At 39.4% G+C, this 13,364-nt stretch overlaps 1 protein-coding gene across 1 annotated transcript in view; it reads left to right on the top strand.

Moving 5' to 3' along the window:
- The window catches only part of TESK2 (testis-specific kinase 2), a 91,376-nt gene that overhangs the window by 42,615 nt on the left and 35,397 nt on the right, over positions 1-13,364 (top strand). The window contains exon 4 of the mRNA XM_015408291.1: positions 279-327. Within this exon, the coding sequence (XP_015263777.1) occupies positions 279-327 (49 nt within the window). The remainder of the gene's footprint in view (positions 1-278; positions 328-13,364) is intronic.

The following is a 13,364-nucleotide window of genomic DNA, read 5'->3' as shown; positions in this document are numbered from 1 at the left end:
CAGACAAGAGGGACACGAGAACTCAAATATATATAAGGAGAGATATATCAATATAATAGAGGTGGAGGAAAAATTTATTTAGTTCTGCTTTTTTTTTTTTTTTTTTGCAAAGGAGTATTATGTTTTATGTTTTCCTGGTATGTAAACTATGGGTGAGCCCTCCAAGGTTTGAAACAGAAACCATAGTGTTAACATCTTCAAATGTACTAAATACTGGCTTGAAAGTTGATAGTGTACATGTTTCTCATTTTTAAAAAGTTGTTTTCTTCTTTCTTTAGGTTTATGGGTGTCTGTGTACATCAAGGGCAACTGCATGCACTTACCGAAGTAAGTACCAAGCTAACTGTGGTATATCCTTTTTGGGCTAAATTACCAGTAATCATACTAAGAAATATTTGTTTCACCCATACAGCCTAGTATCAGAGTTATGCAGATATAATTGCAATGGTTCCTGATTGGACCTCCTGATTTCCAGTTACCCATTCCTAATTGGAATCAAGTAATGGACCAACTCAGTAATAGAACCCTCATACCCTATAAGGGTATACTCATATATTATATCCTATGAGGGTATACTCATATACTCCTATGGTTATAAAAATGCCAGGATTTCTTGCATACCATATACAATATTACTGTAGTTTTTGTTTTGATTTCACAGCCATCCTTACTGTAGTAGAATGTATAGGATCATGTGTTATTAAGAGCGTGTAGCTATACAGTAGATGTATGAGAAAAACACGCAGCCTAGGTGATTCAAGCTGGCAACCATCTTCCTCAGTTCTCCCTCCTGTATATCACATAAAACTAGCACATGTCTTGGATTTCACGTCTGTGTTTTTTAACTTGTTTTTATGACTGGTCAAGGATAAGGAATCTGGAGCTTCTTGTAAAATGGTACACGTGTATTCTTGTGACATCCTGTACACATGCAACAAAGTAATAAAGGAACTGTTACAAAGGTGTTAAAAGAATTCGGAAATTTTTATTATGCATCTTCTGCCTGGTGTGTTCTGTAGCCATGCCAGAAAGCAACACATGGACTATTACAGGCTTTGTTTCCATGCACCCTTGGAAGTTCCTGCACACTGTTAAAGAAAATATGGGCTTTTTGTCTGAAGAAAAGTTAAACGCATATGGCCTTCTGTTGGGAAAGAGAAATTAGAAGCAACCAGCTTCACTTTGTATTGCTTCCTTCAGAAAGTGGTCTTGTTGGAAAATTGGATATGGAGGAAGCAGTGAATGTGTTTAAAAAAATCAAAATGGAATTGGTTTAGAGTTTTTCCGCATCATAATGCCAGTATTAAATGCCAGAAGAGTAGCCAAGGTGCTCTGTGGTCACACAAGAAAGGCATAGCCAAAACGACATGTATGTTCTGTTCTCCACCCATGCCCCTTTTTTCCAAAACTTCCCTGGGGTCAGAAAGGACTGCTGAAAAGAGGGGAACATGGGAAAGATCTGCAATCTTTTCATCCATCCAGTCCCTGCTTTGTGTGGACTCTACCTTTGCACGTGAACATTCTCCCACCAACTTTTTTTATTTATGATGCTTTGCAGAAATTGTACTATGAGGTGCCTGAGAATCAATGCTCCCTCTAAGCTGTGGAGTCTTATGAGCAAAAATCCTACTTTGTGAGCTACTGGCATTAAAGTTGTGAGCAAGTGATTTGGCTGTTGCATAAATTAGTTTGCTGTGGAGCCATCCATCCTGAGCTAAGACAAAAATGTGTGAGCTGGAGGCTACAAAACTGTGAGCTAGTTCACACTAACTCCGCTTAGAGGGAACATTGCTGAGAATGCACTGAAATATGAAGTGCTTCCCATGTTCTCCAGTTGTCACAGCTGTTTTTTTTTAAAAAAAAAAACCCCTGGCAATCCACAGTGCAGGGAAAATAAGGCATTTAATGCAGACGTATGTCAAAAGCATTATGGGTGGTGTTGTACAGGTCTTTGCCCATCCAAGCCAGTCCAGGAATGGGAGGGAATCCTGTACTTTTCATTACATTAAACAACAAACCCCGAGATGGACTATATCCTCTCTGGTTTTCAGAACAATGTGCCACCAGAACCTCTACAGTAGTTTTCCCCAACCTGAGATTAGAGGTTCAAACTCTCAGTTGGCATCTGGAATTTAACACATTAGCAACTCATTCCCAGAGATGCACAATTAATCTTACAAAGGTAGCTTATATGGTGAGCAGAAGGCACAAGATTCAGACTTGGAATTCAGGTACAACATCAAAGACCATTTAGAATTAAGAATAATTTTTATAATCAGTACAGAGATTAGCATAGACTACCAGAGATTACAAAATAACAAAAGCTAGGGCAATTTGCCTTAACTACACATTAAAGATATTCATAATTACCAATGAAGTGTCCATATTCCAAGAGCGTCCAAGGTATACAGTCCAATTAGACACCAAGGGATTTTGAAGAGAAATCCCATCTTTGCACCCATGTGCTCCAGTTCACAAAGCGACTCTTTGTCTCTCAGGAGGCAGCATTTCCAGGTGCAATAAAACAGACTATGACAAGAAGAGAGAGAGCTAAGAGAGAGCAAGAGAGCTCATTCCCATCGGGATCAATCAATTAAACCCCAATCTAGTCATGATTAGCTGTGGCCATGCAGCCAGTCACGAGTGGACAGGGGATGTGCCCAATTGTTGGTTGTCATAGCTGCATGTGGGGGTAGGCCAGAAGTTTGGGAACTCCTCCTGCAGTCAGGTGACCCAGCTTGTAGCGTCTCCATCGCCTACGTGACTTGTTGAATGTGAGGCAGAGCCAGGAGCCATCAGGTCTGCCTCTTCCACTTAGAGGTGTGAAAGAATGTGTGGTTATATGGCATGGTTATAAAGTTTCTCTGGCAAAATGGTCAGACCATTTGTCTTGCAAGAGGAAATAAGACACAGCATGTTATCAGAAAGACATCACAGGAGAAGGCATGGATTATAGAAAGCAGAAATCAAAATTTCTATACAGGTGTGAACTTGAAACTTCTTTCACTTTTGGAAGAGACCCTGAGGCTATGAGCTTTTGCACAATTTCAGTTGAATGATGTTTAACTATTTTGTAAGCTCTAAGGACAAAAGTTCTACTGTGGAACCAGCCACAATTCTTGTCTCTAATACCGTTCTGATACAGTGAGGTGAAATTGCTCGTTGTGTATGAGGCTCCAGTCCTGATCATCAATTGCATTTCATTATTTTGAGAGAATCGTGTATATACTGATGAAACAAAATTAAGCTTGGGGCTTTGGAGAGAGAGGATTTGTGTACACCAGAAATGTTTAACTTAAAAGTTGTGCAAAAAGATATATTAATCTTGACACATTAATCATCTTGTAGCTTCTGTTCAGAGTTTTGTTTTTCAGTCCATTGGAAATAAACGAATAATTCCCAGACATCACAACAAACCCCTGCCTGTGATGGGTGTGAACACAGCTTGATTTCACATGTTATCATCACCACTGCTTCCTCCTATAATGCAGAGTGCAATGAAAGGCTTCCTGATTAATCAAACTCCAGTTTGCCATGATGTCTGTATGCAGGCACATGGCCAAACCCTTTGTGCATGAAGGGAGGAAGGAGTGGAGAAGACATCATATGAGAACAAGCATATTCATGCCTGTCATGGATCGGTGAAAGTTTTTTTGGTATCTGAATACAGCCTATGTTTTAACACTGTTGTTGTGCCTCTTCTGTGAACACTGTGTCTTTCTGCATAATTTTTGTTGTTTGGGTCCATACTGACATTTATAGTTATACTCATGTAGCAGGAATTAAACATTTTGTACTTGTGAAATTAGGCTTCTCTCAGTTCGTGCAACCATTGTGTCTTCCACATAGACTACCTTGCACAAGTTGTCAAGTTCACCCATTGGATAGTGCCTCTGACATTGTATGGCACTTTTAAGCCTAGCTTCATATGCCTGTTCTGTTTTTGTTAACTTTTCATTTTTAAAAATTTATATCTAATGTCTTTGTAGTTGCCCGCTGTGCAAAGTTAAGGAATTGTATCCTTCCAATTCTTCTGCTGGTGGAGGAGGCTTTTCCTGTACAATTGTGACAGAAATGTCCCTGCTGCTGGAGGAAGTTTTTTTGTGTTAGCAAAAGTTTCCTTGAATCAGGGGAAGAGAATGGTAGGATTCAGCTCAGAGTTGGAATATTTATCCAGGCCTGTTTTAATAAGAACAATAAGTGAAGAACACCAAGAGTCCCTATCTTCTTTTCATTCATCATGCAAGTATGGGGTGGCATTTTTTTGTCCCTTAATTGCCACTTGTGTTGGTATCATCCTAATAAAGTTATTGGGGTAGAGGTAGTGTTTGGAGCATGCTAAAAGGTCCTTCCAAAAAGAGCTGAATTTGGGGGTAGGGAAGAGATGTACACACTAATTGGTTTGCCTATGAGACTCAAAGGAACATCAAATAATTTTACACAATGTTAATTTTTATGATTATTCTGACTTTTAAAGATATTGTTACTCTCTCAGTTTATTTCTCTGTATGAGGGATTCTCAAGAGTATCTGAGGATCTGAAATCTCATGAACCTGCTGTTCTTTCACTCTTCACAAGGGAGGTCTGATTCAGATAGCCATTAATGTTCTTCCTTGGAGAACTGTGAGTCAAAAATGTGGATGGATATGCTCCCAAGTAGAGAAGACATAGGCTGTTACTTAGTCCTTGGAGTTTGTGGTTATGAACCCCATCCTTCAGGAGTGTTTCTTCTAAGGATAAAATCATCTCTAATTTCCTTTCTCCATCCTTTCAAGAGCATCACATTTTACGAAGCAGGGATTGGAACCTGGATCTCCCAGATCCTAATCTAACCACTCCACCACACTGGTGCTTGTGACTTGGGGGAAGGGGATGAAATTGACAACCAGCTTTTCTACTCAGAAATTCTCTTTTATGTAGGAAAATTAAGTTTCATGTGCCCACAAGGTCTCTGAAAGAGTGGAGAAATCCTGAGATAACTTAGTTCCTTATGGGGTATCACCAAAAGATAAGGCTTTAACAAATGACTGAATATAGGGAATTAGTATCCACAAATTCCAACTTATTTTCACCCTTTACCTATGCATTTTGTCTGGACTCTAAGTGATAAAAGTGAAACTCTGTCAGTGTTACCTAATTTTTCCCTTCATTTCAAGGAGCAGCAGAAACAATAGTGTGGGAGCCTTTATGGTGAAAGGGGTGAGCAGGCAAAGTTTCCCCCATGTATAAAGGGCATAGTGGGTTCCCCCCCCCCTTCTTTCCCCTAAGTGGAAGCAATCGCTGCAGGAGATGCTTTTTACAGAAAAGGAGTGACTGCTTGAATTCTCTCTCTCTCTCTTACACACACACACACACACACACACACAGAAGTGGTGACAGGTGTTCAGGTTGGGAGGGGAAGGGGTGGTAGGTGAAGTTTCCTCAGCATAGCTGTTCCTTCCAAAGGAGATCCTTTGTGTGGAAATCACATATTGCAAAATTAGTACTGAATCAGGCTGCAGCTTCTACAGTATTAGCAAAAAAGAAATAGCTATTTTGTTGTCATCCACAAGCACTGTGATAGAAAAGTCTTGTTGCAGTAACTGCATACCATGAAACTGTTTTTGGCCTGGAAGTTGATTTCAGATATTCAGTAGTGAAGCCTCTTGAGACTTTAATGCATATTTCATGCATTTATTTTTAGTAACTGTCAATGCCTTTTGAGAAACTTGAACTGAGCTTGGCACTTGGTCTGCACAAACAGAAGACGTATTTTTCTTTCTTTTATATGTGATTTTCCCTGGGTGTGTGTAACTTTTTGACAGTGTATCTTGAACATGAATTTGTGTTTTTACAACATATATAAGTTGAAGCCATTAATTTAAATTGCCTTGCTGAATGTTTCTCAACTTCTTACATTGGCTAAGTGACATCTTAAAGTGGCAAAGCAACCATCAAAAGCTACAGGATAATGAAACTGTAAAGTGAAGGCTCTGTCTAAATTCAGCATTGTCACAATCATAACAGTCGGCCAAAGTATCTCTGTTTAAGGAGGACTATCACATCCAGGGTACAGTTTTGTACTGAAATTGCTCTGTTTCTGCTCACACATTGTGACCAAGCAAAGGCCTGGTTATGGGGTATAATGTAGATTCAACAGGTCTGGTTTCTGTTGGAGTTAACATACCTAATAAGAAAGGTATAAACAGCTGTAAATTTTCTTCGGGTTGGGAAACACTTGAGCTTTCCATTTTGTTTTTGTAAGTGTGTAAGGGACAAAATGAATTGGAACATCTCAAATTAAGTCTTGGTTTGCTTTATACCTTGGTTTTATTTGTTGTTAAAAGGGCTAGACTCATCAGAGCTACTGAGCCTTTGGTCTTCCTCTATCTTGATAAGATTTTTGATTGAAACAACAGATCCCTGTGCTATATTATAAAGTGTTTTTGAAATTCCTCTCAGTTTCAAAACCTGTTTGCTATGCTGCAGGGACGTTGTTCAAGAAACAAATCCAAAGTCTCTTACATATTAACAACTAGCTAGATCTTTTTTGTATACTGGCACAGGGCTTTACAATATGAAGATTGTTCTTATGTACACTTAAATTTCTACCTGTACCTGCATATAGAAATCTATTTCCTGGTACTAGCCAACACTACTTAATCCACCAAAATGTTCTCACACATTCCATCCATATTTAATGGATGGATGGAGGTGTGGGCTTTCTGCAGGCAAAAATAGTCATATTTCTTGTTTTTCCTTTGGCTTCTTTTTAAAAGCTTGGACCTTGGCACACCATAGTACAAGAGTGAGCTACTTCACCTGCAAAGAGAGGATTGGTAGGGGATTTCACTGACTATACTTCAAGGCAAGCATGAAGAAGCTCCTTGACTTACTCAGCCAGTTTCCTTGGAGGGCCAGCTGTGAGGGAACAAAATCAGTGTAAGGCCTTCCACTGTATGGTGACCCTATGAATTAATGATAGCCCAGGCTAGCCTGATTTCTTCAGACCCTGGAAGCTAAGCAGGGTCAGCCACACTAATATTTGGATGGAAGACCTCTGAGGAATAAAAGGGTAGTGACATGGAGCCAAACAATGGCAAGCTACCTCTGAACATCTCTTGCCTTGAAAATTCTGCAGGGTTGCCATAAGGTACCTGTGACTTGACGGCACTTTCCACCACCACCATGAATTAATGTCCTCCAACATATCCTATAGTTAACAGCCTTGCTCAGGTTTTGCAAACTGAAGGCCCTGGCTTCCTTTGTAGAGTCAGTCCATCTCATGTTGGGTCTTCCTCTTTTCTTGCTGCTTTCAACTTCTCCCTCTGAGGTGGAGGCCATCTTGTGTGGGTGATTCCCATCCATCTTCAGGGAGGCAGGACTAAGTTCAACTTCTTCCTGTTTCCTCTGGTGGGAGTCACCCTTGGCTCAGTTTCTTTCCTGCCTCAGTAGGGAGAGCAGCTTAGGGCTTCTCTTATGTTAGGGCAACATTGGCTTCTCTTATGTTCTTATGTTCTTTATACCTTGTTTCCCCTTCCAAGGATCCTTGCTTCATATACCTCTTTGGTTTCCTAACACAGCCATTGTTTACCACCACTGTTACAAGTTCTAGTCTGCTTGAATTTTTACCCCATCATACCTTAGGAGTGAGTCATCCTGAACTTAAGGTTCTCCAGCTCCTGTTGGATGTTCCCAAAGACTTCGCTTAAAAGGTACTCTGCAAGCTTTTTGATATTAAGTGCCAGCTGCCTGGTTCCATTTCAGTTCCAAGTGAAGCTTGCATCTTTTGTACAGGTTCGGCTCATCCCAGAAAGTTGCCTAACAGATCTAAACCTTTCTTCCTGGCACTTTTTTTTTTCATTTATGCATTGATACCCATAAGCTCTGCCTGAATATCTGGCCCTGCACATGAAATAGATAGCAATTCTGAGAATGCTATCCTCTGAAGTCCTGAGCTTTAACCTTCTGCCTAGTAACCTAGTAAGTTTTCCTCTAGGGCTACACAACTACATTTCCCAGTGTCACTGGTGGCAAAATGACCAAGACCTCTGACTCCTCCTCTGCACCAGCTGCCAGCCTATCTAGACAGTATGCGATGTCCATAACCTTTGCACCAGCCAGGCAAGGCATTATGCTGTCAAGAACCCTCTCTCAATATTTCTAATACCAATTTCCCCATAACCAAGAGTTCACTTCTCCCCAACCCTCAGAGTGGCATATGCTGCATGACAGGATCTCAGTTCATCATTTGAAGAAGGGGTCCACTCTAAGGGATCATCTCCCACCCTGCCTGATGAACCACAAGTGGCACTCTCTTCCCCTTATTTGTTTTCATTAACCATAGTTTGCCATGATATTCAAATATGGCAAACTGTGATTAGCTCTTGGCCCCTACAAACATTCAAAATCATGGCTTGAGGTAAATTTGGTGACAACCATTAACCATAGTTGGTCACTCTGGATGTCATGGCAAATTGTAATTAATGAAAAGCAGGAAGTGGAGGAAGGAATCTATTGGACAGGAGGAAAGAAACAAGTGTGCAATGTGCATACCTGCAGGGGCACTCCCAGTAGCCAAACCATGAATTGACATTATGTCTGAACTAAGCTTGATGACCTTCGTGACTCAACATAGCTTTATATGTGATCAAGATAAATTGTTTCCCTAGTAATTGTAGACAACATTAATTTCTTCTGCCTACAGTGTCCGCTCTGCTTATTGTCTTGATGTTAAGCATATTCCTTCAACCACAGCATCACAGCATGTAAAGTGTGCTAAAAGGAATCTACTTAAATGTCTAAACTCAGTTACATAAATGTTATGAAAATTCAGGCACATGCCTTAACTTGGTGCATAAAACTCTTACTAGCTGTTGATGAATTATTTCCATTTGGGGAACAAATTTTGAGTCCAGTGGCACCTTTAAGACTAACAAAGCTCTTTTCAAGGTATGAGCTTTCGTGAGCATGCACACTTCTTCAGATACAACAAAATGGAAATAGAAATGACAGTCATACATACAGAAGGTGGACAGCAGTGCTTCAGACCAACACGGCTTCCCCCCTGGATCTGTTTCCATTTGGGGAAACTTGCCTTTTAGAACTTTAATTTGGGCAGCTGTTGTACCCACCGTATCTCTGGAGGTTACTACACCTCCAGAAGCTTCTGAGCTATCCAACAGTCATAGCTATTATATGGATAACATAAAGTGCTTTTGTCTTGTTATTAGCATGCGTGTTGTGGTGTGTTTGTTTCCCTTATCTAGCGCTCCTCACAGTCATTAGGGCTACTAAAGATAAATGTTAACTCTGTTACTACTTAAAGTCTTGCCTTGATAGTAATCTGACATTTTTTCTACCATGCATTGAGCAGCTGCTGCATGAGGGATTGCCACATGATTCCCTGTCTCACCAGAATGTTTAAAAATACACACAGAGGATGTTTCAATTATTGGGAACTCTCAGTCCTACAATTTTACATTTGTTGATTCATAGTGTGCTTTTATATTTCACCAAGAGCTAGTTTTTACATGAAAACCAGTGGATGTCTTTTTCCATGTGATCCCTTTCTTACAGAGGATAACATGGAATAATCTCAATGTGAGACTATGCAGTATGCAGGTAGTGACCATCCATTTCTGTAGTTGCAATAGTTGCAAAAGTGTTGTTGCTAGTGGGGAGATGTTTGCTGTCCTCTGAAAGCTTAAAGTAGTGTACATCTTGGTTCATAACCTGGTTTCTCCATACAGGGCCATACATAGGAAGGCTCGTTTAGAGAAAATAAGAGACCAGAGTCACGCACAAACTAGTTCCTTGTTTTGCTAATACCCCTTGCTGGAATAGAAGGAAATGTTCTCTAGCAGTGCTCCAATTTGTGTTGCAGAATGTCATAATATAAAAGTTGGAATGTGCTTGGCAGATTCAGAGAAAAAGTGATCAGGACTGCAGAATCTAGGGTTGCACGAACACATTTTCTTCATAATTTATTCTATACTATGCTATCTCTCTGATACTGAGTAAAAACCATTGGTCCAATGCCCAGGTTTTCACAGTACTGTGCAGCAGTCTTTGTAGGCCCTCTCAAAAGTAAACTGAATTGATTACACAGATGACCGTGGATGAATTTTTAGTGCCATTTGGGGTGGGGCAACAAGACATCATATTGTCCTAGTTCACCATCTAGCTCTTCAAAGACAAACTTGATATTGATATTGTACTGTCATTATTGCTGAATTTATCTCCTTTTCCAGTTGAAAAACTCTTTTGCTTCTTCTGAAGCCATAGCCTGGTTGGCCCATTACATCTAGTTATATTTTCAGAGTAAATTACAAAGCCTTAACCATTTTGATTCCCAAATCAGTGTGCAGTCCTAAACAATGTGCAATCCTAAACCTAATCTTTAAATCCACTGAAGTCAATTTGCTTAGAAGAGCATTACTCTGTTTAGTATTGCACTGTAACCTGTCTTTAAAATTAAAAGTCTTTTTCAGTTTTAAATACTAACCAAATGAATTTTGAAACCAGTTTTAAAGTGAAGCTTATCTTATAATCAGTTGCAATATATCCCTATCTAGCAGAATTGGTTAATATTTTTCCATTTTTGGAGTTTCATATTTGGAACTGCAAAGTGCATTGGCATAACGTCTTGTTTCCCCCATCGTGCTGATCATGTTAATCAGAAAATGGTGGGATTCTAGGTAGCAGATCACCTTTAATCCAGGGTTCTTGATCATGAGCAATTTGTGGTGCTGGTGAGCAATGTTCCCTCTAAGCTATGGAGTTCGTTGAGCAAAAATTCTACTTTGTGAGCTACTGCCATTAAAGTTGTGAGCAGGTGATTTGGCTACTGCATAAACTAGTTTGCTTTGGAGCCATCCTTCCTGAGCTAAGATAAAAATCTGTGAGCTGGAGGCTAAAAAACTGTGAGCTAGCTCACACTAACTCAGCTTAGAGGGAACACTGCTGGTGAGAGGTTATATAGTTTTTTTAGGAAACGAAATGAACATGCTGTTTCAGGGTTTTGTAGGATGCTTTCTTCTATGTCCTTGTAGTATTCAGTGTACGGAGTTTGGGCCTTGCTTTTTTTCTCATGTGGTAACAGCATGAGTAGATAAGGTTAAATTACAGTTGTAATGAGCACAACACTCTGAAACCACATGAACAATAGGCATGAAATTGGATGCACTTGCAAAAGGTCTGAATCTTCCATTCATACTGGGAAAGATGTTACCAGATCCTGACAGTTGGAGCAACTCTGCACTTGATGTGGCAAATGTGTGTTGTATACCAGTATTATACTGTCATTACCTGCAAAAAAAAGTATGGAGGGGAAAGGGGACACTTGAAACTGTGTAAGGGAGAAATGCAGTGCAAGAGTGTTCATAAAACTTACAAAAACAACTATATTGATGCCAAAGTAATCTGTTAAATCCAGTCATATTGATATATGCAATCATAGAATTGCAGAAAGTTCAACACAAAATTGCAGCTGCTGGTCATAGCAAAATCAAAGTAAATCTTTCCATGAAAGCAACTTTCCTGCTTTTTCAGGAATACATTCAGTAGCTTGATACAACATGATACAAGTGCTCTTTTCCTCACACCTCTTGTTCCTCCACATGTGTTGCAGTTCCTACCCTTCCTGTTTCAAGGCAACAATCAAGTCATAGTTTGCTATCCTAATTTGTAGTTCACAAGTAAAGGCAGGACTGCCTTAAACCAGGGAGGGGTTTGTCAATTTAAATGAATTGTTACTTTTTCCAGTGGTACCAGTCTTACTTGCACATTCCCACAAACTAACAATATGTGATTTGGTGAAATTCGTTGGTAATAATGGTGGCTTTACATAGTAGTCTTTCCATTACTTTCGCAAATATGCTTCAAGGGTCTAAAATTCTGAAGATTTCTTTACTTCCTGTTTATTTGTACAAATGTGACGAGAGAGAAGTGTGCAATTAATAATGGGAAATCAGACCTTTGTGTAAGAGTAGGTGCCATATTGGGGACCATAATGGAAATTTCACAATAGTTCTTAAACTGTAAAGATTAGACCTTATACTGCAGTGCCAAAAATAACTCTTTAAAGCATTTGTCAAAGATGCTTAAGCAATACCAACAGTTTGTGTACAAGATTTAATTAATTGAGCATAACACAGAAAAATGCTAGTGTATTAAAAATAGTTCTTCAAAAAATTCATCTTTCTTGTGGTTACTTACAGTGATACGGAAAATGCCAGACTCCTGTGAGCATCTTTAGGAGAGCAATTGGTCCACTGAACAAGTTAGATAACAGCTTTATATAAAGGAACTTGATTGGGTGATTGAGATAAAAGATGGACTTGATTTAAGTACTGAGGAAAGAGGGTTCCCCCCCTCTTTTAAAACATGGATTAAAGAAATTCATGGGCTAGGAAAGGACCCAGTTAGAAAACACAGTATAGAATAAATAAGGAGTCTGGAAGAAAAGAGATCTTCCTAAAACTCTGTATTCAGCAGTACCAACCTTTTTGTCCACATTGCCCAGTTTTGCTTTCATAATTAGTTTTTGATGTATTGCATTTCTCCCCACACAGTTTCAGATATCTTTTTTCCCATAGTCCTGTTCCCCCCCCCTTTCCCATCTGTTGTTATCTATCACATCTGGCAACTTGTATCCTGACTGTGTTAGGTTCCCAAGTGTGTGTGTGTAAACACATTGTCCACATATTACGTGTAGACCATGTAGTCTGGTACATAACCATCAAAGCTGTTTGCCATATACACTTATTGATATGTATCCCAGGATTTGGTCCCAGTGCTTTAAAAACTCATATGAGAATGTGTTTTAATTTCTCTCCTGAAAATAGCATGAAAATCTGGATAGGAAAGAGAAAGCAGCATCTTCCATTTTCGTAATCCTAGCAATAAACTCTGCTTTGGTAATGAAGGTGATAAAACTAGATCATGTACTTAACCAGACTGGAAGATGTAGAGGTAGTAGGCTATTTGGGTAGCATGTTCAGAGATGGAAATTTCAGAACATTTTTGAAACCACAGGGGGTTGTTTTTTTTATTAGGGGGAATTGAAATATTTGCTATTTAAGATAGTTAATACCATTTTTGCTGTCACGGTATCAGGTTTATTAAATTAATTTTATTTCTTCACCAACATAAAATATATCATTTCCATAAGACGAGTATTTCTCCTTCAAGTATTATGGCACACAGTAAACATAGGGACATGTAATAAATGTGCTGAAAACTTTGTTGATGCATATTGGACTTGTGTTTGCGATTCTCCTAGGACAAATAGCCATTGTCCCCAAAGGGCAAATTACACAGTACTTTCCTAATGTGTGCAGGATTAATTTGTCCCTTTGATCACTTAATATCATACTGCAGCT

Source organism: Gekko japonicus, unplaced genomic scaffold (assembly GCF_001447785.1).
Source record: "Gekko japonicus isolate JY-2015 unplaced genomic scaffold, Gekko_japonicus_V1.1 scaffold258, whole genome shotgun sequence".
Lineage (NCBI taxonomy): Eukaryota > Metazoa > Chordata > Lepidosauria > Squamata > Gekkonidae > Gekko > Gekko japonicus.
The sequence above is the reverse complement of the archived record's forward strand: the minus strand, read 5'-3'. Positions and strand labels throughout refer to the sequence as shown.